The 22,758-nt window shown below is 36.0% G+C and overlaps 4 protein-coding genes across 4 annotated transcripts in view; 2 read left to right on the forward strand and 2 right to left on the reverse strand.

Annotated features, from left to right (window-relative positions):
• The window catches only part of LOC116301404 (urocanate hydratase), a 33,014-nt gene extending 21,848 nt beyond the window's left edge, over positions 1-11,166 (forward strand). Inside the window, exons 18-24 of the mRNA XM_089035476.1 lie at positions 6,154-6,224; positions 6,733-6,831; positions 6,914-7,013; positions 7,464-7,545; positions 8,121-8,169; positions 8,371-8,421; positions 8,934-11,166. Of these exons, the coding sequence (XP_088891602.1) occupies positions 6,154-6,224; positions 6,733-6,831; positions 6,914-7,013; positions 7,464-7,545; positions 8,121-8,169; positions 8,371-8,421; positions 8,934-9,074 (593 nt within the window). The 3' untranslated portion in view covers positions 9,075-11,166. The remainder of the gene's footprint in view (positions 1-6,153; positions 6,225-6,732; positions 6,832-6,913; positions 7,014-7,463; positions 7,546-8,120; positions 8,170-8,370; positions 8,422-8,933) is intronic.
• On the reverse strand, positions 47-4,182 carry LOC148908829 (uncharacterized). The gene is made up of 6 exons (XM_089036007.1): positions 4,065-4,182; positions 3,921-3,990; positions 3,360-3,672; positions 3,129-3,219; positions 2,903-3,024; positions 47-2,824 (listed from the first exon to the last, which is right to left on the reverse strand). The coding sequence occupies exons 1-6, from the start codon at positions 4,167-4,169 to the stop codon at positions 406-408; spliced, it is 3,120 nt and encodes a 1,039-aa protein (XP_088892133.1). The 5' UTR covers positions 4,170-4,182; the 3' UTR covers positions 47-405.
• Positions 9,596-17,231, reverse strand: LOC116301409 (inhibitor of growth protein 3). Its single transcript, XM_031710460.2, has 12 exons — positions 17,136-17,231; positions 15,834-15,905; positions 15,464-15,564; positions 15,306-15,371; positions 14,788-14,884; positions 14,346-14,435; positions 13,782-13,955; positions 13,170-13,304; positions 12,629-12,809; positions 12,295-12,433; positions 12,101-12,139; positions 9,596-11,886 (listed from the first exon to the last, which is right to left on the reverse strand). The coding sequence occupies exons 1-12, from the start codon at positions 17,161-17,163 to the stop codon at positions 11,770-11,772; spliced, it is 1,239 nt and encodes a 412-aa protein (XP_031566320.1). The 5' UTR covers positions 17,164-17,231; the 3' UTR covers positions 9,596-11,769.
• A 20-nt stretch (positions 17,232-17,251) lies between these two features.
• LOC116301410 (aminomethyltransferase, mitochondrial) lies at positions 17,252-22,753 on the forward strand. The gene is made up of 8 exons (XM_031710461.2): positions 17,252-17,524; positions 18,039-18,416; positions 18,913-18,991; positions 19,725-19,870; positions 20,326-20,512; positions 21,090-21,206; positions 21,938-21,976; positions 22,258-22,753. Exons 1-8 carry the CDS (start codon positions 17,423-17,425, stop codon positions 22,434-22,436), a joined length of 1,227 nt encoding a protein of 408 aa, XP_031566321.2. The 5' UTR covers positions 17,252-17,422; the 3' UTR covers positions 22,437-22,753.
• Positions 22,754-22,758: the final 5 nt, after the last annotated feature.

A 22,758-nucleotide genomic window follows, 5' to 3' on the forward strand; every position in this document is an offset into this window, starting at 1 on the left:
GTTTTGAAACAAAAATCAAAGATCTTCTTTCTTTTAGCATACCTAGTAGAGAATATTACACATTCTTTGCACCGAATGCATAAAGTAGTGAAAAGTTAATGGCATATAGAGTTCCTCTATGACTTTCAAAATGAGAATAATAAATAAGATTTATTATATAATAAACAACAAAAACGCAACTTTTAGTAATATCTTTAGTTCAGTTCTTATTTTTGTCTTTTCTCCCTTTGTCGTAGCTTGACCTTTTTTCACGACCTCTTTCCAGTGGTGCGGGACTTTCTCAAAACACAACTTTTTTCATGATCTCTTTCCATTGGTGCCGACTTTCTCAAAAACACAACTTTTAATGTTATCTTTGTTCAGTTCTTAAGTGTCGCAATAAACTTTTGATTTCGTGTTGTCTCTCTATGGCATGGTTTGCGATGGCTTCCAACCTGGCAGCTTTTCATGAAGTCTTTTCCATTCTGTTCTCACTTTCTCAATGCACCTTTGCCTCCATGTACTATTATCTTCCCTGTTGAAGATTTCTTTTAACTCTTCGGTAGCTGATGGGCTTTCAAAAACTTCTAGTATTCTAGATTTCCTTGGCATGTACTCTAGTTTCATGTCCTCTTCAAAGGAAATTCTTATTAGCTCACTGTCTTCTCCACTCCATTTCATTGATGAACGTCTTTCTGAAACGGCTGATGACTTAGTTTCGATTGAAGATTTTTGAAGCCAGTCCTGAACCAGGGTCTGGGGATCGACAGTACCTCGTGGTAATTCTGGCTGGTTGTCTTTTATTATATACGCTATTCTGCTTCTTATTTCTTCCAATGTATGCTTTCCCAAAACCTTTGATTTCTTGACGATTTTTTGGATTTCCTTGTTTGTTGGGCATACACCAATTTTAAAGAAATGTACAAACAAGGTTTTAATTTCTTGGTCTGCATTCTCACCGAATTTGGTAGGCCGTCCTATGACTTGTTTTTGCTTTGGCTCAAGTGAGTCTGGAACAAATGTTATTGGCATCTCTTCCACTTCTGAAACTAGTGGCATAGGCTGCTCCTTAGTTGTAACTTTGGTGGAAATTTCCTCGGTTTCATTTGTATCCTTTTCATTTTTCCTTTTACATAGTTTTTGGTTGTTCACGTGTCCAAGAGCAGAACTGATTCCTAACCTTTCTTGGTTCACTACACTAGCTTTAGCTTGGATCTTTTCTTTATGGAGACGACGGTAAAATCGTATCTCTGTTGAGAGATTATGCTCCAAAAGCTGTGCATGAATTTCTTGAGTTTTGGGGTCTTCTTCTGCCACTACTGTTGATGATGTTTTTCGAAGTAGTGTGGGAGTGAATCTTCTTTGAATTCCCAACTTCTTGGCAAATTCTACAGCTCTTCGCCCTACTGAAGACGAATCAAATGACTCTCCATTACTGCTAACAAACACTGGCCTGGCGTTGTTTGGCTTTTCGGTGTCTGTCACAAGTAAAGGTCGGCATTCTATGATGTAGTTCTTTAAGAGCTCGTACATTTCATTTGATAGGCTTGGATAAGATGATCCTTTATCGACAAGCGTCTTGTGAGATAGTATCGTTATGGAGTACTGCTTCTTCCCGTCTACAACGTGCTCCTTCGCCTTCAACACTTCTTCTATCGTAAGATGAGCCACCACACCAGACCTGCACATAGTTTCGATGAACATTCTCACAATAAGATAATCTCTTGCAAGCAATATTTCTGGTAATGTGCACTCGTGTTTCCTGTTGTATGATTTAAGAAATTCCTTTATTCTGATGGCGGTCTTGTGGGTCAGCAGCTCGTTTAGATTTTCTTTCGAGGGCATTTCATCTACGTCTTTGTCAAAGTGTTGTTCTTCTTGTTTTCTTGTGTCTCTTCTCAATGAATGTCTCCAGCTTGGCAATTTCTTTATAAGCTGCTCCACGTCGTGCTTTTTCTTTGGTTTTATCATGCGTTGTTGAAGAGCATATTTAAGGAACTTTTCAAGAGTAAGGAGATAGACTTTTAAAGACTTTGCTGATAGTCCAAACTTTGGATTTGCCTCTTTTCTTTTTAATTCTTTTTCAACAAATTCACCCCAAATGACGTCGTGTTTAGCAACCCAGTTAAAGTTTATCTTCTTGTTGTTGGATAAGATCGTCGCCATTTTGAATATCCTCTGTGCGCACTGAATGGAATCTCTTATGGTTTTTCTGCCGCCATCGGGATTTTGTAAATGCTTGCAGAAGCCTTTTAGAACTTTGACGTACAAACTGTCCCCTTCCTTGAGTTCAGAATTCCAATCTTCCAATATATTGCTTGAATTGTTTTCATCTTCGGTTGAATATTCCTCTGAAACATCTTCTTGTGTAACTTCATAGTCATCATCTTCACTATCGTGATCATTATCTAAACTATATGTACGGTCGCCGACATCTTCCATCTCAGAATCACATCTAGTAGTATCAATGGATCTTCTTTTTCCTTTCTCTGCATTTCCTTGTCTTTTTTCTTGTTCCTTTCTTTTATTGACGTTACTTTCAACTTCAGTCTTTTCGCAACCAGCTGCACCTTGCCTTTTTTTCTTCTTTGCTTTCTCGCCTCTTTCAATATCTCCCTCTAGGCTTTTGCTATCGAGCTGTCTCTTCTGGTTTCTGTTGCTTTGGCACGTTCTTGTTTTTTCTTCGTTGCATCCTTGCTTGTTCGTCTTTCTGTGCTGCTTGTTGCCGGATTCCTGATCATATTCATCTTCAGCGTCTTCTCCTTCGCCACTTGCTTTGCAATGTTTTCGTGAGAAAAATTCTTTGTGAGCCTCCCTTAATACTTGTCTATAGGTCTCAGAGTTTCTATAACAAAAAATATATACACATATTATATTTAGTATTTTGATTCTAAAGCATAAATCAAGGAGCCATTTAACTTACGTTTGAAGTTTATGTTTTACATGTAGATGTTGATGGATCCTGGCCTTATAAGCCGAGCATAGTTTACACCATCGCTGTTTACTGGCTGCTCTAAGTCTTTGTTCTTCTTTTTGTATTTTAAGCTAAAATAGAAAAAATAAATAAATAAAAAATAGCTGGTATCGCTGTATTTGGTTTATTATTTGTTTCTCTAAATCATATTTGTAATAATGAATACGAAGCTCACTTGGTCCATGTCATTTGGGTGTTGCTTCCTCACATGGCGCTTCATGTTCAACCCTTTATAGCTGCAAACGGGACAACTGTAAATGTATTTTCTGAAAAAGATATTACAGTGCTGTGTTATTTCGTGCTTATGAATTATTTTCAGCTTAGCAAAATACTGTTGCTACATCACACGACCTTTGCTCCAATTTGTTAATTCGTGCATTGACGGGAGTTAAAAAGCGCTACTTACGACTTAAAAGTACGACTTCTCTGCTCATGCATTTTCTTCTTTATCTTGTCGTTTTCACTTTTGAGGTTAATATTTTCTGTCTGAATTTTCTTGTTATCATTTCTCAAATTTGATATCATAGTCTCAAGTTTCTTTATCCTTTCATCTACATCGACATTACTCTCATTTGTTCCCTCTATTTCGTCTTCAGTGGATGTCCAACCATCTTCCTTTTCAACGTCATCATCAGTATTATAGCCTAATCTTGCTCTTTCTTCTTCGTCAAGTGGTTCACCCATTATATCTCTCCAGGTTGTTGCCCCTGCTTCCTTTACTAAAATAAAAATCGAAACTGATATAGAATGACAAGTAATTGATTAATGTGAGTTTCTTATATAGCGCATTTCAAATTACAAATAGTTATGCATATTGATGAAGGAATAACGTCCGAAACGTCGGTTCAATATTTTTTCATACCCACGGTGATAAAATTTTCAATTGAAATCATAGTTTACTTAATGGAGCGGTAAAATGGTAAGATATATCAAACAAAAGATTAAATTTTTAATAGTCTGTTCTTACCCATGCCTGGGTTGTCTTTAAGAGTGTTTGCAAACCTCTGTCTATATGACTTGTCGTAGCCTAGTAGCCCCTTTTGAGAAAAAAATACAACTTTCAAAGTTTGATTTGCACTTGCCTTTCTTCATTACAAAATTAATAACTTACTCTAGGATTCTTTTTAAGAGATTCCTTTGTCCGTTTTTGTAATAATTCCCTATACATTCTACATTCTTCTTCGGTTGAGATCGAAGAAGACTCATCTTCCGCCATGATTTTAAAAATTCTATAAAAAATGAAATAAATAAAAATTTCTAAAGATGAAAATATGTTTGGCTTCCTGTGGTAAGGCCTTAAATATATGGTATTCGGTTAGAATATGAATGAAAAAATTAGCAATCTAGCTACTCTACCAGATTAATTTTATTTACAATAGCTTTTTGTGCATAAATTCTAGAACATAAGAAAACGAGGTCATATTATTAAGCAAATATTTCAGAAATTGTCGATAATGATCAACTGACCCGTTCGTCGATCGTATAAAATGCAATAAATTCACTAAATACATGTCAAGCCGCCGTTTATCGAAACAAGATCTGAAAGAATATTCTAATATTTAAAGATTCTTAGTTAAACACCTTTTTTTTCAAGCATAATAAGCTAAAATAAGAAAAATAGTATGACAAAAGTATGACTTACCTCTAACTTCAACCATGTGCCTGAGCTGAGAGAATGAGTGCGAGTTAAGGGGGCTCATTATCGCACAATACAAATGCTATAAAAAATTTCTACAAAAGGGCATGAAGATAGGTCCTAGTGAAAAAGTATTAAATCCTGCAAAATAATATATAAGGATTGAAAATGGCGATACTATCGGTATCCCAAATATCCTTAACCCTAACCCTACCCCTCCCCCCGCAAAACGGGGGTTTGTTTTTTTTTAAAAAAAGATGCCTAGAATATCTATTAGGCACTTCAAAACGTATAGACAGACTTTGTTGGATGTTTACTCAATGCATTATCCAAGCTACAATTCAATTGCATGGTATATTCTTTGATTTTTTCATGAATTCCCATCTGAGGATAAGCTCAATTTTTTTCAATATTATCCCAAAATTAGTCACTTCCCATGCTTTGTCCCGACTATTTGTTCACTTTTAAGCTGTATTGCGAGGTATGGAACCTTTTAAACGAATTTCGGAAGATTTATGGCTTCTTATTGTTTTTCCGAAAATGTTAAATAAAAAAATAAAAATGCCTTCCTTTCACATAAAAATCCCATACACTGTTAGAGGATGCTTATCTTTATCTGTTCCATAATTATTGTCGTGTGTTTCATATATTTGATAGTCGAAAAGAGCCAAAGATTATTTTTGAACTTGTTCAAAAAGTTTACCATTAGCTGTATTTTGCGTAAAATTACGAAATTCATGCAGATTCTTTTGCAAACCTTCCTCTTAACCTTCAAAAACCATGTCTAGCAAGTTTCATAATTTTGCGTCATGTTTTAGGCAACTTTTTTTCAAGTTTCAAAAATTGACTTAACTTTGAAACCTAGGGTTCCAAGTAGTTATAGAACTTACACTAGACTTGCAAGCCTCGTAAATTTAACGTGACCCCAAAACAAGGTGGAGATCCTAGGTTGAACCAGCATAAGGAGCACTCCAGGGATCTCCAAGATTTTTGGAGAAAAATCTAAAAATAGTATTTTTTTCGATTTTTGCGGCAAAAGTTTACCTATTTGAACATTGCAGTTGGATTACTAGCTCAAAAATAGATGGTGAGCCTCCAAAATCTTGCTGCCAAAACTTTCGGTCAAATACCAAATAATCACGAAAAATGTTTTTGAAAACTGGCTATTTTCTACTTTTAATCAGTAACTGAACTTGTCCAGGGTGAGGTTCAAAAAATTTGCTAGGATGCATCTAGTGGTGGTGATGGTGATGGTGATGGTGGTGGTGGTAAATTTATTTCAAGTCCATAACGTAGGAAGTGGCTACCCAAACTTCCAAGCAAGAGACTCATATTAAAACTGCTCGGCAAAGACGGTGGTGATTCTGATAAAGATGATGATGGTGGTGGTGGTCGTTGTCGTGGTAATGATAATGATAATGATGGTGTTATTGATAAGGATGTCAATGGTGATGTAGTTGATAATGATGGCATTGGCGATCATGGTGATGATAATTGTCTTAGCAATAGTAGTGATAATTTCCCTAATAGATATCATAAAACAATCTATCTTTCTTGTAACCAGTGCCACTGGAAGTCAAGCAGCAGTATGAAGATAACATACGGTGGATCAAAGAAGCCCAAGAACATCACCTAGTACGTTAACACAGCTGTTGAAACTATTCAGACATCAATAGCCCATTAGCAGCAAATAATCACATGACAGTTACTGGATGGCAAAAAAAATCGGACTTCCTTTAGATTTAAAAAAACTTTTGCTAGATTACTATTGTCATATCCAACACCTTTTTTAAAATACTGTATTTTTTCCTTATGAGATACTTTCGATTTCAAGATACAAAGCAATTTCAAGTTTGTTTGCCATCCAGCAGAGCCTTCCCCAAGGGAACTTGAGCTGAACTGATTCGTTATCGAAGTGATATATCAGGACGTGACTGATTGTTGCAAATTGATGGTTTTCCACCATTCCCAAGAGAATCAACTAACAAAAGACACGGCGGCCATGTTGGAGGATATAACAAAATAATTCATTGACAATTCTTTTGTTAAATTCCTCCAACATGGCCGCTGTGAAAACCATCAATAGCCTATCAGGAACGTAAGATGAGCCAGTCATGACTAATAGACCTGATTTCATTTTTAGGTCGTTGGTTCCCAAGCTCGTATCCTTTACTCAGACAGGCGTGGTCGCGTGGCCATTGCGCAAGCCTTCAATAAGGCTATCGCTGAGAAAAGAATTAGGGTAAGTTTAATGTGCTATCAACCTTGAGTGAAAACGATCCACATCTTAACGTATCTTAATTTTCTTACCCTACCCCTGTTAGGACTGTATTGTCATCAGTCGAGATCACCATGACGTCAGTGGTGCGGACAGCCCATATCGTGAGACATCAAACGTCTATGATGGATCTAGTCTTACTGCAGGTAATGATGCTCGCACCACTATGTGTCCGTGAAGTCAAGTAAATCTTAGAACGGTTTTCGTATGAATAGGAAACATACTGTACTGACTTACAGTGCGTACACGGTACGACATGCCGTAACATTGAAATGGCTTCCCATGAGAATGGTTTTCGTATGAATAGGAAAGGAAACATACTGTACTAACAGAGCGTACACGGTACGACATGCCGTAACATTGAAATGGCTTCCCATAAGAATGGTTATCGTAAGAGTGGGAAACATACGGTACTGACTTACAGCACGTACTCGGTACGACATGTCGTAACATTGAAATGGCTTCCCATTAGAATGGTTTTCGTATGAGTGGGAACTTACAGCACACACACGGTACGACATGCCGTAACATTGAAATGGCTTCCCATAAGTATGGCTATGGAAGAAGTTGTAAGTATGGAATATTTTTATTTTCAGATATGGCGATTCAGAACGCTATCGGAGACTCTTTCCGTGGTGCAACATGGGTAGCGATACACAATGGTGGAGGTGTTGGATGGTAAGAGTAACTTTTCTTTTTTGTCTTTGAGCAGTTTTCGTATGACTGTGAAAATCTCAGTGTCGTAAGCGTGCCGTGTCTTGACCGTGATATTTTCTAGGATTTCAATTGGCCGATTTTTTCTCGCGCAACGTGATTGGTCTGTCAGCGGCCGTGACTTTGATGTGACCATTTCCGCACTGTGATTCTGCCGTGTATCAGGTATTTGATTGGATGGAGAGTAAATTCTCGCCTGATGTGATTGGTCTGGCGTGAGCTTTTGACAGAGGTTACAGGTTCAATTTTCGGCCACACCAACACTCAGGGTCCTAAAATAACCGAGAAGGTGCTTCCTCTGTAATTACAAATCCGAGTCGTATAGACTTTCAAGTGGTTAGAATCAGAGTATACACATACGAAGGATGCTATGTATAAATTATAATCATATCTGAATCATCATCACACCTAGCCTCCTACGCAGGTCTTCTTAGTGTCTGTCACGTCTGTCCCTGGTGAGGGAAACATTGTGTGACAGACACAAAGAACCTCTTCGTAGGAAGCTACATCACACCTTCCCTCTCTGTTTCATGTCTTAGGGGTGAATCAACGAATGGTGGCTTTGGTCTTGTCTTGGATGGTTCACCTGTAAGTAGCAGACTTCAACACTTCTTTATTATTATTATCATTATCATTGTCATTGTCATCATCATAGTCATCGTCTTTGTCTTCGTCTTCGTCTTCATCATCGTCATCATCATCACCATCATTTATTTTTATTTATTTATTTATTTATTTATTTATTTCATGTGTATTCCTTGTGTTTTATGCACGTCGTTTTGATTGTAGGAAATGTCTGAACGTGCTAAACTACTTCTGTCATGGGATGTGTCTAATGGGGTAAGTTGACACTGATTTTTTTATTGTCCAAAAACGTTCCTTCTTCAATATCCTTGGTAACTTTGATTGTCACATATTTCTCATACAACTTTTTGTTAGATCCCTCCCTCAATTCGAAGGCGTTTCTCCCTCCCCAAAACCTGACAAGCTAAATAACAATGCGATCAGTGAGTTTGATTAGCATAGAGATTGTTTTAGGGTATTAGATAAATATGATTATAACATAGCCACGCTAGCTCTGATTGGTTATTTATTAGCGTTATCAGTGAGCGTGCATCCAACGATAGATGGTTGAACAGCCAAGAGGTTGTTTCAGGGTAACAATAAAATTTGAGAAAGCAAACATTAGTCTAGCTTGGTTACAAACATCTTTTGCTCATCATACTATCACGCTTTATTTCTAATGGTATTGTACCCAAGCTAGCAAGGAATATGCATGCAGTGTGCTCTGATAAAGCATGCACCAGCAACTAATCAGAAAGCAAGATTTATAAGAATATGTTTATGGGTAGGTGGCTCGAAGGTGCTGGACAGGAAATGAAAATGCAGAGCATGCAATATGTCGAGCAATGGACAAAAACCCTAAACTCAAAGTTACAAAGCCACATCAAGTCAAAGATGTCACTTTACTGAAGCGTGCCTTCAAACCTTGAAACAACTGTCAACTGTATCACTGGTTTAGTATCAACCTGGGATTTTCTTATGTAGTATGCATGCTGCCTGGAACAGTACATGGATCTTTGCCTCAGTTTGTTTCGCATTGAAGTTCTTCAGTACAACACTGTTTACCAAAGATATACACCGAATTGAAATATGTTATAATATAAAAATAATAAGTTATTGGTTATATAAATGTTTGTATTTTGTATGTTTGTAAATGTTTGTGTTTGTATCTGTTGTTTGCACAGGGTTGAATAGTCTCCTACGCGCAAGATTTAGGGTTGAAGAATTTTTAGAGTATACGTTTTAGTTTGTACCACAACTACCAAGAAGCTAATTCATGTTGTAATCAACGATAAAAATAATAAGTTATTGGTTATATAAATGTTTGTATTTGTCCCAAGTCAACCTCTCTTGTTTCCTGAGGATATTTATTCGAGCAAAGTGAAAATTTATGAGACACACAAAGGGTGGCAGACTTTGCGAAAGTCTACATAAAGGGCAGACATCATGGTAAGCAAAAACCTTGTCTTTTATTGGTTGATATTTTCTTACTTTAGTATAAATAATATTTTGACTCATTGTACTATATGTTGTTCTTACTTTCATATTTGGCAAAAATATGTAATTAATCTTTTAAGAAAGAACCTAGAGAATATGAACATGACTGTGATGGGAATTCCATGTATTTTAATATGCAATTGTCACCATTGTTTTCATTGCTACCTGCTGATCAAGACAGGGAAATTGGGCAATACAATGCCGTCAATCAAAGGATGTAAAGGTACTGAACAATTTATTTGATTGATGGTAGTCTATTTCCTGATTTCTGTCGCGATCAACGCACAGCAATGAAAACAGTGGTGACGAAATAATACCAGTTTCACAAGAGATGTCATTTTTGACTTGATTTTATAATACAGTTTGACTACCAAGAATTTCTTGTATTGTGACCCCTAACTTTTCTCATTTCACCTTCTAATTTGATGCACACTCACCCAGCTTTGATACAAATTTATTGAGTCTAATCTGCAAAAGCTCTGCCCACTTACATGACTGACAGAATAATACCAATAACCAGTCCACCAAATCCTATTAATGTTTGACAAACGAATTGAAGGGTTCACAAGACAAGAAATTTTGCAAAGCAAGACTTTCAAAAAGTAAGGATTTCATTAACAGTTATATAATGAGAACAGGAAACTTAACATATTGACATCAGATTTTTATGTGTCTGTCCTCTTATTGACAATAAATTGCGTCATCACATTGTCAAAGTAGTGTGGCATACTGCATCCGCATACTGCTTTGACAATGTGATGGCGAAATTCATTGTCAATAAGAGGACAGACACATAAAAATCTGATGTCAATATGTTTTTTACAATAACAAAAACGATAAAAACTTCTCATTTTTACTGATCAAAACAACTAACGGAAAGAGCGCGCGCTCGTTGATGTCAGCTTTATCTGTCTGTCCTCTTATTGATGATAAAAATTAACCAATCAGCGCGCGAGAAATTTGTCAGTTATTTTAAAACACAAGATGACATCTTGGAGGGAATTGATAGACATCTTTAGCTTAGGTGTAATGTTTTCCCATTTCAAACTAAGTTTCGTTCTTTTGAAAATAATGTTTCAAGAGTTGTATCCATATTAATTTGTCTTCTCATGCACAACCATTAACAAGAGAAAATGGTACCTTAGGAAATGAATGACACATGGTCTGAAATGGGAAAACATTACGCCCAAGCTAAAGATGTCTATATTAATTTATTTATCCTATTTTGATAAACTCCCCTGCCGTTATTATTTTGGCATATCCGAGACATTTTTGCTTAGTCATCCCAAATATAACTCGAATCTAAATTTAAGTTTTACTACAGAGTTTACCTGAATATTACTCAGGGTTAGTGACTTTTTTAACACGACTTGGAAAAAACATGAGATATGTACCCCTTTTCCCACCCCCTAATTAAATACCTACGCATTTATCATCATCATGAACACGTGAAGAAACTGGTGGAGTGAATAATGTAAGATAATTCAGCGCAAGGTTATTGTGAAATAAATTATGATATATATATACGTGGCATCTAAAAATGAATTCTTACTAGGTTTTGACTTGTAATTTTGAGAAAACAACAATTTTTTTGCATACTTGTAACCTTCGGAGGCTGTAAATGATGTACAGCATGGATTTCATTAATAATAGAATGCACATTCGCGTGCTGATTAAACTCGAAAATATTTTATAAGATTTACAATGGAGTAAAGTTCATTATGTACTATGTTATGTACAGTATCCTATGTTTCTTGCCAAGAGCTACGACACTTTTAACAGTACAGAGGGTGTGATGACCCCTAAGATACAGCTGTAAATCAGAATGCATCACTTCCCAAATAGTGATATCCTGTGCCTATATTGATTGGAATGGCTTTAGTGATGATTTACCAACAGTGTGATGACCCCAAGCTGGACCAGAATGCATCACCTCCTTAATAGTAACATCCTGCGTGCCCATGCCGATTTTGCAGTAGCTTTACTGATGAATTGGTTGGTTGATTCTGGATGGCAACAATGTTTTTCTCTATTGTCAAAAGAAGTGTGAGATATCCATGAAGTAATTCAGTCCTTGGATCATCACAGGAACCTTGGATCTTGTTCGAAATGTTGACTACTGTTGAGCTACTTATGCCGACTTCGTTTTTGCTTGAGTTGAGTGGCACATTGCGGGCAGTACCACTTGCCTTTAGGTGCATCTGTGAGGCCAACACAGCCATAATGAAACCATTCAATTGCGCACTGATCAAGAGAGGTAAAGAAACATGTTTTAAAAACGACAAATTATACTGTCATAACTCATTGAATGATTATTACCAATTTGTCAATTATCTCATTCTCATTTACATATTGGGCAAAACATTTTGCATGTTGGAGCACATAAAGGTATATGAGAACCATCCTCTAACAATATATTTCATTGACAGTAACCTACTGCCGATTAAACTATACTTACGTCTGGGTTGTCGCATCCAACCATTTCACCATATGATACCTACAAAGATAGGGCAAAAAAATAAATACAGGCTAGAATGTTGAATTTCACAGTTTAAGAGAACATCCATACCATGGCCATAACACCCTGTCGAAACTAAGTTATGAACTCTCTTTCCTAAATCATGCAAAGTTAAACGTCTAGATGCTAATTACCTGATTACATAGACAGTATCTTGGCTCATCAGGATCATAAAACCACTCGGGTACAGCTGCTGCTGCTTCAGCTGCATCCTGTGCTGCAACTTGAGCTGATGCTGGTGCAGCTTCAGCCATTTGCGACGGCAATTTATTTCTGATAAGGATAAAAACAAACTCGTGTTACACTAGCTTGCCATCGAAAATGAAAATTTTCCTAATGTTAGATGAGAATTTTAGGATGTGTGATGGCATATATATAGCTGTTTCATTTTTTTACCTATTAATATGTTTCAACATGACAATCCTACAAACCATGTGATCACAATCCTTTACTAAGGTATTCACTTACTTCTTAGTTTTTCTCTGTGACGATGTTGCTGTAGGAACAGTTAACTGGGTCTGTGGTTCCACGGGAGTGACAGGCATGGTAAGGGATGGTGGCATGGGAGAAGGGGTTTCAAAACTCCCAGACTGTAGACCATTGATATTTCCAGCACTACTACTGCTTGGTATTACTCCAAGTCCTGTACCTATAGTACATAGAAGAATGAAGTGACTGAGGGATCGACAGTGATGGTAAATATAATAAGAAAGAAAATATTTTTTGTGTATTGTCCAGTAATGTTGCACCCAAACAGACAATAATTTTCAATGTCAACTCTTTCTTAAGTTTAGTTTATATTGGTTTTACTTCTATTGTATTAAATATTGTATTATCCAATGGGTTAGATCTTCTTAGAGCTGTGACCTTGCCCATGTCATTGCTCAGCCTCCCTAGCCAGAGGCAATTGATCATGAACGCACCCCATATGCTCAAGGCGAAAGTATGAACCACCCAAGAGAGAACGCCATTGAATTGTCCCCAAGGATGAATCATAACAGCCACCTACCTAGGTAGTCTGTATTCCCTTTATATGAAGTACCGTAAGGGGTTTTTAATGCATTGCCCACTCTTCTACTCTGTTGCATCTGTACTGTGTTCGACATTGCATGAGCTGCAGCATTGGAACCTGCACCAAGCATACCTACGAAAACATGAATCATAATGTTGAAGAATTATTTCAACCATCCTAAACATCAATATGGCAGATTTAACATGAACATAAAATGTAAAATTCATACTGTATAAGCTAGCCACAGCTGTCCAGCATTTGGATACATGTAAGCAGTAATCTCAATTTAATAATTGTAACCGTTTCATAGCAGTTTTCATTGTTATGCAATGTCAGTAGTTGTATAAATTTGTTTTTTCACTGCTGTTGAATAAAAATAATTGAAACACTGAAATGGCTTCCTATGGTCTTCAAGTAAGTCATCCAACTAAAACATAGTTACGGCTATGGTTTCACAGTTACAGTAAGATACTATAATTATTATTCACAGTATGGTTATCATTTCCCACCCTCGTTCCCCATGAAAACTGCTCTAACAGATTCACCATTTTCTGATTATACTGGGCTACATGCTGTCAGAATCTAGTACCTTCAATCACTAATACTTACCGACTGTAAATGAAATAGAAGGTGATGGTGACTGAGGAGTGGATACTTTAGGAGATGGTGACATCTGAGTATATGAACTAAGCGGACTGTAGCTGGAGTAGGTAGGCATTAATAAACTATGTTCTCCATTGGTTATATCATTGCTTACTACGTCTACTTGACTGTACTTGCGTTCTTTAGAAAACAACAGAAATCAAAATTAGTAATGACATTCAAGTGCGTTGGTTTGTTGTGCGGGAAGTCGTGGTTCAAGCCTTGGCTGGGACCAACACTCAGGGTCTTAAAATAACTGATGAGAAGATGCTCCCTTTGTTATTGCATCTGCAAATGTTAGATCATGTGGCTCGGATGACCACGTTAACAGCGGTCCTGTTCCTAATTGACTAGAGACGCTAAAAGAGGACCACAAGTTTATCAGTTAAAATTACTGTAAGTGTTATCCTCCATAAAGCAAAAAAAAAGTTCAATTTCATGGACGTTTTCATGTATTCACTCGAAAGCACCAAACAATAAGCAAGATCGTATTATATTTAAATTCTTAGACATGATAATTTTTAGACTTACTTTGAGAGTTAAATGTTTGTGACGATGGAGTTAAATGATTATTCCGCATCGGTGATGGTGGATGTATTGGTTCATCTAGTCTTAAAGACCCTGGAAGTAGAGAAAAGTAAAAATGAGAGAGATACTATATATGAAATTTGGAATTTGGGGAGGGGGGGGGGGTGTCAGAGAAAGAACAAAATATTACAGAGTTTGTATGGAAGAAAAGTGAAATTTTTAGGGGTAGGATGGGTCTTAAAAAATCCTCTGTTGGGTTGTGAATAATTTCTGGAATTACACATTGAAGATACTAATATGACTGTCAGTAGTATCAATATTGCACAATGGAGCATCATCCTATCAATCTCATTATCACAGCACATCCCCAGTGAGAGTTTTATATTTCATGCAAAATTTGCTGCCATGATTCATTGTACTGGAATGTAGTTACTATAGTACATACGCTGTTCTAGAACTTCTGTTATCCCAGCATTGTCTGCTTCTAGTTCCATTTTGAATTTAGTAAGTTCTTGGTCTAGTTTTCTAAGGTGTTTATCTACCTGTTTGGAGAAAAATATATGAATGTTTAATTAGTATTGTTTTGTTTATTGATTTAATCACCACTCTGGGATAAACACACAGCTATCTAAGGTATGTTGATGCTGATGATCACCTCCATATCTTTTGCTATGCTTAAACTTTGCATTAATGAATAAATTGTATTACTATTATCCTTTTAATTGTCCTGCTCAATTGATAACAGAGCCCTCCAACATTTCTTAATGACGAGACGCATTTACCGTATCCATCATCATCATCATCATCAGATGTTTGTCTTTTTTTTTTGTTTTGTGAATATATATTTCACGTGTTTGTAATCTATTATTATATCAAATGGAATGAAACTGACAAGTTTAAGTTTAACTCTTATCTACGCATTCTGTTATACACTAAAGATATAATAATAATTATAAAACTTACAAGGTCATATATCTGGCCTGCTATAGTAACTTTTTCTTCTGCATCCTCCAGTGATTTTTGGTATTCCTATAATTACATTAATATTAACAAAAATGCTTTCCAAAATCATGGTACAGGTAAATTCAATGAGGAATATACAGCAACTACTAAACACTTACATCCTTTATTTGTTTATATTGTTGATCTTTCCATTCTGGTTTGGCCTTTCTGCAGTTCATAAAAAACTGCTTCACTCGAATGTCTAAATCGTCTATTGAATCTAAGAAAAAAAAGATTTGCGTACATTTATTTATTACTCAACATGAATGCTTGGGCTACCTGTGGTTTTAGAGCCTTGGGTGACTTTCTACCTCCCCTTACAAAACAACACACTCATTTTAAACATTATTCCATCTTTCCAATGAATTAAGAACAAGGTGCTTTCTCTTTTAATTTTCTAATTAATTTTATAAATGTAGATTGGGCTCCCTGTGTCAAATAACCACAGGGAGCCCAATATAGAGAAACTGCTAACTGAGTTCTACTCACTTTGCACTTGTAGGTCCATTTCTCTCATTTCAGTGAACCTCTCTCTAAGCTCTAGTGGTAGCTGTTCAATAACTAGTGGAGAAATTTAAGCAATGTAATTATTCAGCTACGTTAACTTTTTCAATGCAGCTTCCTTAATGTGTCTAATTAAATGGAAAGTCAACTGTTAATGTGATCTCTTGTGATTCAGCTTTAATGTGTCACAAGAGCCGGCCTCCAGAGAGGGATCAGGGTATTAGGAATATTAGACTACAGCAGTACGAATATATTGTTTCCTGCATGGTAATAATATTAAGCATTGGTGATTTCAATGACCCAATCCTTCCTTACTTTAGCCCTTCCACATTTTAGGGTGTTCCACAGTTCCTTGATTAATATTAGGGGTTTCTGTGAGAGCTGATGTTCCTATGCATATATCTGAATTATGATCGCACAGCTATAAAATTCAATCTTTTTTAAATGTTATTTTTCAAGCAAAACTCTTCCAAAAATTAATAATATAAATATTGAGATGTAGTAAAAATAGCAAATTTGCACTTTTTTTAGAGAACATGCAAAACCAAAAATATGATAGCTGTATTGTATTGAAGAATAAAATTAATTAATTCTAAAATAAATATCTAAAAATATGTAAACCAAGATGCTGTGTGACAAGGATTCTTAGAACAATAAAAATATTTCGAGCTTTGACAATAAATTTGCAAAAAGCTGGCCTTCCTATATCTTATCGACCACCCCTCCCCCATTTGAAGTTCGATTGTCACGTGACTCTTAGAGACGCCATCTTGAATTCCCAACTTTTAAGACTAATTCGTTTTTCCGAAATATTTAGAATCAAAAAGCGTCATAAAAAAGAAATAAGAAAATGTAAATATTGAATTTTTGAAAAGTTTGAATTTTTTTACAAAAAAAACCGTCCCAGAATTAATTTTTCAACGCCAATTATTTTCAGAGTCTGTCTTGTATTCCAAGTATTGCGTTGCTTCAATGCGCATGACTGTTAAAAACGGACCAAAACAAACTCTTTAAATCCTCAAAACAAAAGAAAACATCGAATCAGAACCCAAAACAAGAAACGATAATCCCATATCTGTTAAGAAATAAAGAAATACTCTCATTTAAGGAAAGAAAATATCAATTTAGGAGCCCGTGTTGCGTTTACCCCCCGCGAAGAAACAACTGCGTTGCCGCCATTACACACTTTCAAAAATTCGCCCTAAAGTCCTAAATTTTGGTCTTTTTGGATTAAAAATTAACTGAGTGCTTAGAAGGATAAACCATATAGATATCTAAGATACATACGTTCAAGGTAGTCTTCTAGATAAAGCATTTTTGGGCGTTTTTGCAACGAGTTTTTCTTCCTTCTGATTAATTCTTTTCAAGCTCCCATGAGAAGCGCACTCAATGCTCATGCGCTCTAACGATACCGCTGGTAATTCGCGTGCTCACATCGGATAGTAAACAACAGAAAGAACTAAAACTCACCTCAAAAACACGGTTTTTCTCCAAAAATAACCACCTTTCAAGGAAATAAAACCAGCCTATTTAATAAGTACATGTTGCCCGAGCTACCATAGGTTTCATAGATCATGAACTCACTTCTAAGGCTAGTAAATCGCCGAGCTTCACGTAGCCAGGTTTCTCTTTCTGTTATTTGTGGACAAAAACGGAGATTTGTGACTGAAAATAAGGTAGGTTTGTTTGTATGCGAATAAATACAGACAAAACACAAAGATTAATTTGAGGGAAAATTATGAATAGCATACGTTACTATGGAGATTTTGAGTACCATGGTCAATGAAAAATGGGAAAAGTGTTTGTTAATACTACTCTTCCCAGTAAACCGTTACCCCCCACGTCTTTTCAACCCATCCAGAGGAGCTCCTAAACCCGCCCGCGGCTGAGAAAAATTGATCACGCGATCGCATTTTGGGTACCACATGATGAGCTTTTGGATGTACCATCTGATCAAAATTTGTTTATGCCATTTGTTAAAAGCTCCTCTGGATGGGTTGAAAAAACGTGGGGTGTAACGGTTTACTGGGAAGAGTAGTATGCCTATAGGCGCTTAGGAATATGCAAATATGAATGTGTCTAGTTGGTCTAAAGGAGCACATATTTACATTTATTTGGAAGATTAAATAAAATAAAATACATGCAAATAAATAAAACTTAAGCTTAAACCCAAATTCTTAAATTGCTTAGGAAGAATTAAAGAAAACAGTCCTCCACGACTTCCATCTTGAACATGGTGGAAAGATGGTCCCGTTTTGTGGTTGGTCAATGCCTGTGCAATATAAAGATGGCGTGCTTCAATCTCACCTCCATGCTCGTGAGCATGCTGTTATCTTTGATGTATCTCACATGCTTCAGTTCAAGGTTCATGGTCAAGACAGAGTCAAGTTCTTAGAGAGCCTAGTGGTAGCTGATATACAAGGCCTCGCTGAAAATACTGGGACTTTGTCGTTATTTACTAATGATCATGGAGGGATAAAAGACGATTTGATTATAAACAAGATGGCTAATGAATTGTACGTGGTGTCAAATGCGGGATGTGCTGATAAAATAAAAGCACACTTACATGTAAGTTTACTGACAGTTATACGAACTGTAAGCCCTAGGAATGAGGCAGGAAAGTAGTTCATGTGGCCTGTGTAACAAGCCCTCCATTCCTCTCTCTCCAGTCCCCAAAGATGAAACCCCATCTTGTGGGATAGTTAATTAGAATAGAATACATGTAAGCATGTCTTTTTCTTTGAACAAGACAATACCAGATGTCTTTTGACTTCTGGTACATTTTGATTGACAGAATGTAAAAATTCTCTGCCAAAGAGGTGTGGATTTGACAGACACATGAAAACAGCTACAACATTTACATGCTTTAGCGCACATGTAGATGAAACTTGCTTGCTTCTTTTATACATCATGCTTCTCCTTAACACTTCTCTCATGTTCTTCCAATCCTATTTTCTATTTCTTCAAGCAGACATTGTTAGTAGACCTGTTTGCGATCAGATTGAATGATTTGCAATATCACACTTGTATATATATATCTGGCTGCATATATTGATTTTTTCAGGATAGAATTAATGCTGTAGGTAAAGATCAAGATGTTGCTGTTGAAATATTAGAAGACAAAGCCCTAGTAGCCCTGCAAGGTATTCTGTGACTGATAAACTAAATTCAATGTAGTAATTTTAATATATTCGCTGTTTAACAGACAATGTGTGGCCTGAATTGGCGCTTGCCAAACCAAACACCTATTAGGCCAGTCCTAATTAATTCTGGCCCATCTTCATGCATGCCATTTATCAGCAGCCGTTATTTTAAGCTTGCAACTATGTATCATATGGATCAGAATAAGATAAATATTATTAATTTTGTTGGAGTGCAATACATCCATTTCAATGTATCTTCTCAAGCTTCACTAAGAAATAGAGTAACCATATTCAAGGAAATGACAGCTGACCTGAAATAGAATTTTCAAACAATTTTCAAATTTGATGATTTGAGAAAAGTTAACTCTAGTAAATGGACAATAGACCACTGTCAATGAATAAAACTGAGGGATAGCAAAGATGTACACGGGAACCCTGAAAAGGTAAAAGGAAATAATTTCTTGAAATAAAAAGGTAAAGTGAAGTACCTTCTGTATATTTAACGTCAGTAGCTCCTTCAGTTGAAATTCAACTGCTATCAGTGGAAGCCGATGGTGCTTTTGTCTCAATCGGCAAATAGTGATAAAAAAAAGTGTTTTTGTTGGGTCATGATTTCATAGATAGATCCCTCAGAACATTGTTTCCAAAATTTTGACCATCATACTAAACCTGGCTCTTTAGAGAGACAGGGTGTGCAATTATTTTGAAGATTTTAAGACCAGTTCTTTTACAGGGCCCAAGGCAGTAAGTGTGCTTCAAAGTGGAGTGGATGGTGACCTATCACAGCTCACCTTTATGAATGGAGCTACGACCAGTGTGTTTGGAATAAAGGGTGTGCGCATTACAAGATGTGGGTACACAGGAGAGGATGGATTTGAGGTACAAACGTAGTCCAAGAGTTGCATTTTAAAATGTAAACCTGATATTTTGTAGTAAGGCTTATATTTAAGAATATGTTAACATGATAGCATACATGTAAGATGGTCAATGCATCATGCCTTTGGCCTAAGGGTTAAAAGCTTAAGCCTTGCTGCTGCAATGTACGGTGGTTGGCAATGATGCTTGCAACTAGCCTCACAGTTTTTTTGCACCATTAAAAGCATTGCACTGCAGGTGCACCAATAGAACCAATATTTTATTTTATACAACTGAAATGAGTGTAATTAAGGGAAATATATGATTTGCATGATGACATGTCATTGGCTGTTATCAAAAAACATTGCATGACAAGCTGGTATGCTAGGCAAAACATGAGACCCTAGAGGTGAGAGGTAACTCATGCATTACCACTATGTCACCCTTGATTCCCAGTGCCAATCTATGTGTTTTGACAGTTATCAGTAGACAGGGAACATGCAATAGACCTCACCAATGCTCTCTTGGGCCATCAAGAAGCTGAAGTCAAACTAGCAGGTCTTGGAGCAAGAGATAGTTTGCGACTAGAAGCAGGTCTTTGCTTGTACGGTAATGATATTGATGAGGATACTACACCTGTTGAAGGAGTGCTTGTATGGACAATAGGTAATTTAAGTATAATTACATGGTCTGACTGTTATAGTAGAAAATATTGTATATTGATAAGTGGTTTAGTTTTGTTGCATAAAATAATTTAAAAGAGATGCTAGTGGTTTCTTTGCATGCATAGCTTCAAATTTTATCGATACCAGGAAATTGGAGTTGGAAATAGAATTGGAATATAGCATGTTAGGTTTCATGAAGAGAGAAAAAACAGATAGCCCTGAGAAAACCCTTGAATCAAGGGAGAAACTTAACAAACCCTTATCACATGTGATGCAAGATTAACATTGTCTGTGACTTGATTTGGATGAACTGCATGCATGATTTGTAATAGTCCCTTTCACAGTTCCTTGTGCTATCTTGAAAGGTAACTGTTCCTTTGCATCAAAGCGAGAGGATAGAGAGCTTGCAATGATAGAGACCTTTTTTAACACCTTGGACAATAATTATTCACATGTCTCTATCATTGCAAGCTCACCATTTGTCTGACTTTGATGCAAAGGCACAGCTACCTTTCAAAATGGTGCAGGGAACTGTGAAGGTAAAATTGTATTTATATGGGATTATCTTTGTATTTTAGGGAAACGTAGAAGAGCAGAAAGGAATTTCCCTGGTGCTGACATCATTCTGCAGCAGATCAAAGACAAACCAAAATGCAGAAGGATTGGTCTTATATCGACAGGTCCACCAGCAAGAGGTACTATGCATTTCATACCATGAGTCATTCCCTAGAGAATCATTTCTTCGTTTAACGGTTGTGCATGAGAAGACACATAAATTTAGATCAAACTCATTGTTTTCTACCATTTCAGACCATGTGTCATTCCCTAGAGTATAATTTCTTTGTTCAATAGTTAAGTGCATGAGAAAATACATGAATGTCAAAACAACTCAATTTTCTCATTCCAGATGGTGTGCCATTCCCTAGAGTACATACATACATACATACATACATACATACTTTATTATTTGGTACCTCAATTTGATATTTACAAGTCATATATATATAAATTAACAAGAATTCAGGCACAAGCTACCTATAATAACCTAAAGGTTAGCCAAGATAGGCAGCTAGCATATTTATAACAATAATTTTATAAAATTTGATTGTCGAGAGAGGTATATTAATTCTAATTACAATATAATTATATTCATATAAGAAAAAAATATTAAATATATTACAAGAATTAAATAAATAAGCAGCAAAATAATCATAGAAAATATACAATAAATAAATAAACACTAATATTAATAGATCAGAAGAAAAAAATTAATGTAAGGATGTATTAAGAATCATCGATATCTATTATTTACATGAAATTGCACATATGATTTAGTGCTGAGCTTAAATATAAGAATCTAGCAATTTGCTACATATTGATTTAATAAAACCAATTCTTTGTTTTATATAATTTTATCATATTTCAGCTGGGACAAAAGTGCTCGATGAAGATGGCAATGAAGTTGGTAAGTTTGTGCAATATTGTTTGTGCAATATTGTGCAATATTGTTTGTTTTAAATGGTGTACAAAAGTATGTCTGGCTACGATGTATTTACATACTTTTATGCACCGGCTTTTGTACATCAAACTGACACATTTCGATGCAAAGCTGCCTGTTTGTTTTCATGTGGTCATTCTTTTTGCAAATAAGACAACTTGACAACTTTTATGCAATGATTCAATGCTAATTATTCATGATGCTAATGCATGATTCAATACTAAGATATTTGTACATCTGCGTAACAGGTCATGTGACAAGTGGTTGTCCTTCTCCAAGCTTAAAGCAAAATATAGCCATGGCTTACATAGACACTCCGAAGTCTAAAATAGGAACACCACTACAACTAGCAGTATACAAGAAAAAGATACCTACCACAGTTGTTAAAATGCCATTTGTGCCAACAAAGTACTATTTTGGAAAGTAGTTTCTCGCTATCAATAATATGAAAAATAATGTTATCAAATAATATTATTATTTTTATATTACAAAATTCAATGATACTAACAAAGCATGCATTTCAGAGTTATCTTCACCCCATCATCAAGTGTAAAATAGCTAGAGTTCAATGTTGCAATATAAAGACCACTAGATTGAAATTTACATCCATAATTTTGCCCTCATGATGTCTGACTGTACATTCAGTGATGGTTGTGGCTTTTGAATGAATAACATTTCATATAACAAACAATCAGTTATCGAACTTCGTTTTGCACTTCTTAATGAAAAATTCTTCATTTCAAAGTTTT

The sequence above is a fragment of the Actinia tenebrosa genome, unplaced genomic scaffold, assembly GCF_029948245.1.
Source record: "Actinia tenebrosa isolate PJP-AT-01 unplaced genomic scaffold, QUT_ActTen_1.0 PGA_scaffold3__52_contigs__length_22856419, whole genome shotgun sequence".
NCBI classification, from domain to species: Eukaryota; Metazoa; Cnidaria; class Anthozoa; order Actiniaria; family Actiniidae; genus Actinia; species Actinia tenebrosa.

Coding starts and splice junctions, on each gene's coding strand:
- LOC116301410 (XM_031710461.2), top strand. CDS start 17,423: ATGAACTCACTTCTAAGGCTAGTAAATCGCCGAGCTTCACGTAGCCAG. Junction 18,417..18,912: donor AAATAAAAGCACACTTACAT/GTAAGTTTACTG, acceptor TGATTTTTTCAG/GATAGAATTAATGCTGTAGG. Junction 19,871..20,325: donor CAGGAGAGGATGGATTTGAG/GTACAAACGTAG, acceptor GTGTTTTGACAG/TTATCAGTAGACAGGGAACA.
- LOC148908829 (XM_089036007.1), bottom strand. CDS start 4,169: ATGGCGGAAGATGAGTCTTCTTCGATCTCAACCGAAGAAGAATGTAGA. Junction 3,025..3,128: donor ACCCAAATGACATGGACCAA/GTGAGCTTCGTA, acceptor TTTCTATTTTAG/CTTAAAATACAAAAAGAAGA. Junction 2,825..2,902: donor GTAAAACATAAACTTCAAAC/GTAAGTTAAATG, acceptor TTTTTGTTATAG/AAACTCTGAGACCTATAGAC.
- LOC116301409 (XM_031710460.2), bottom strand. CDS start 17,163: ATGCTTTATCTAGAAGACTACCTTGAAC. Junction 14,885..15,305: donor CAGGCCAGATATATGACCTT/GTAAGTTTTATA, acceptor TTCTCCAAACAG/GTAGATAAACACCTTAGAAA. Junction 13,956..14,345: donor ACAAACATTTAACTCTCAAA/GTAAGTCTAAAA, acceptor TGTTTTCTAAAG/AACGCAAGTACAGTCAAGTA.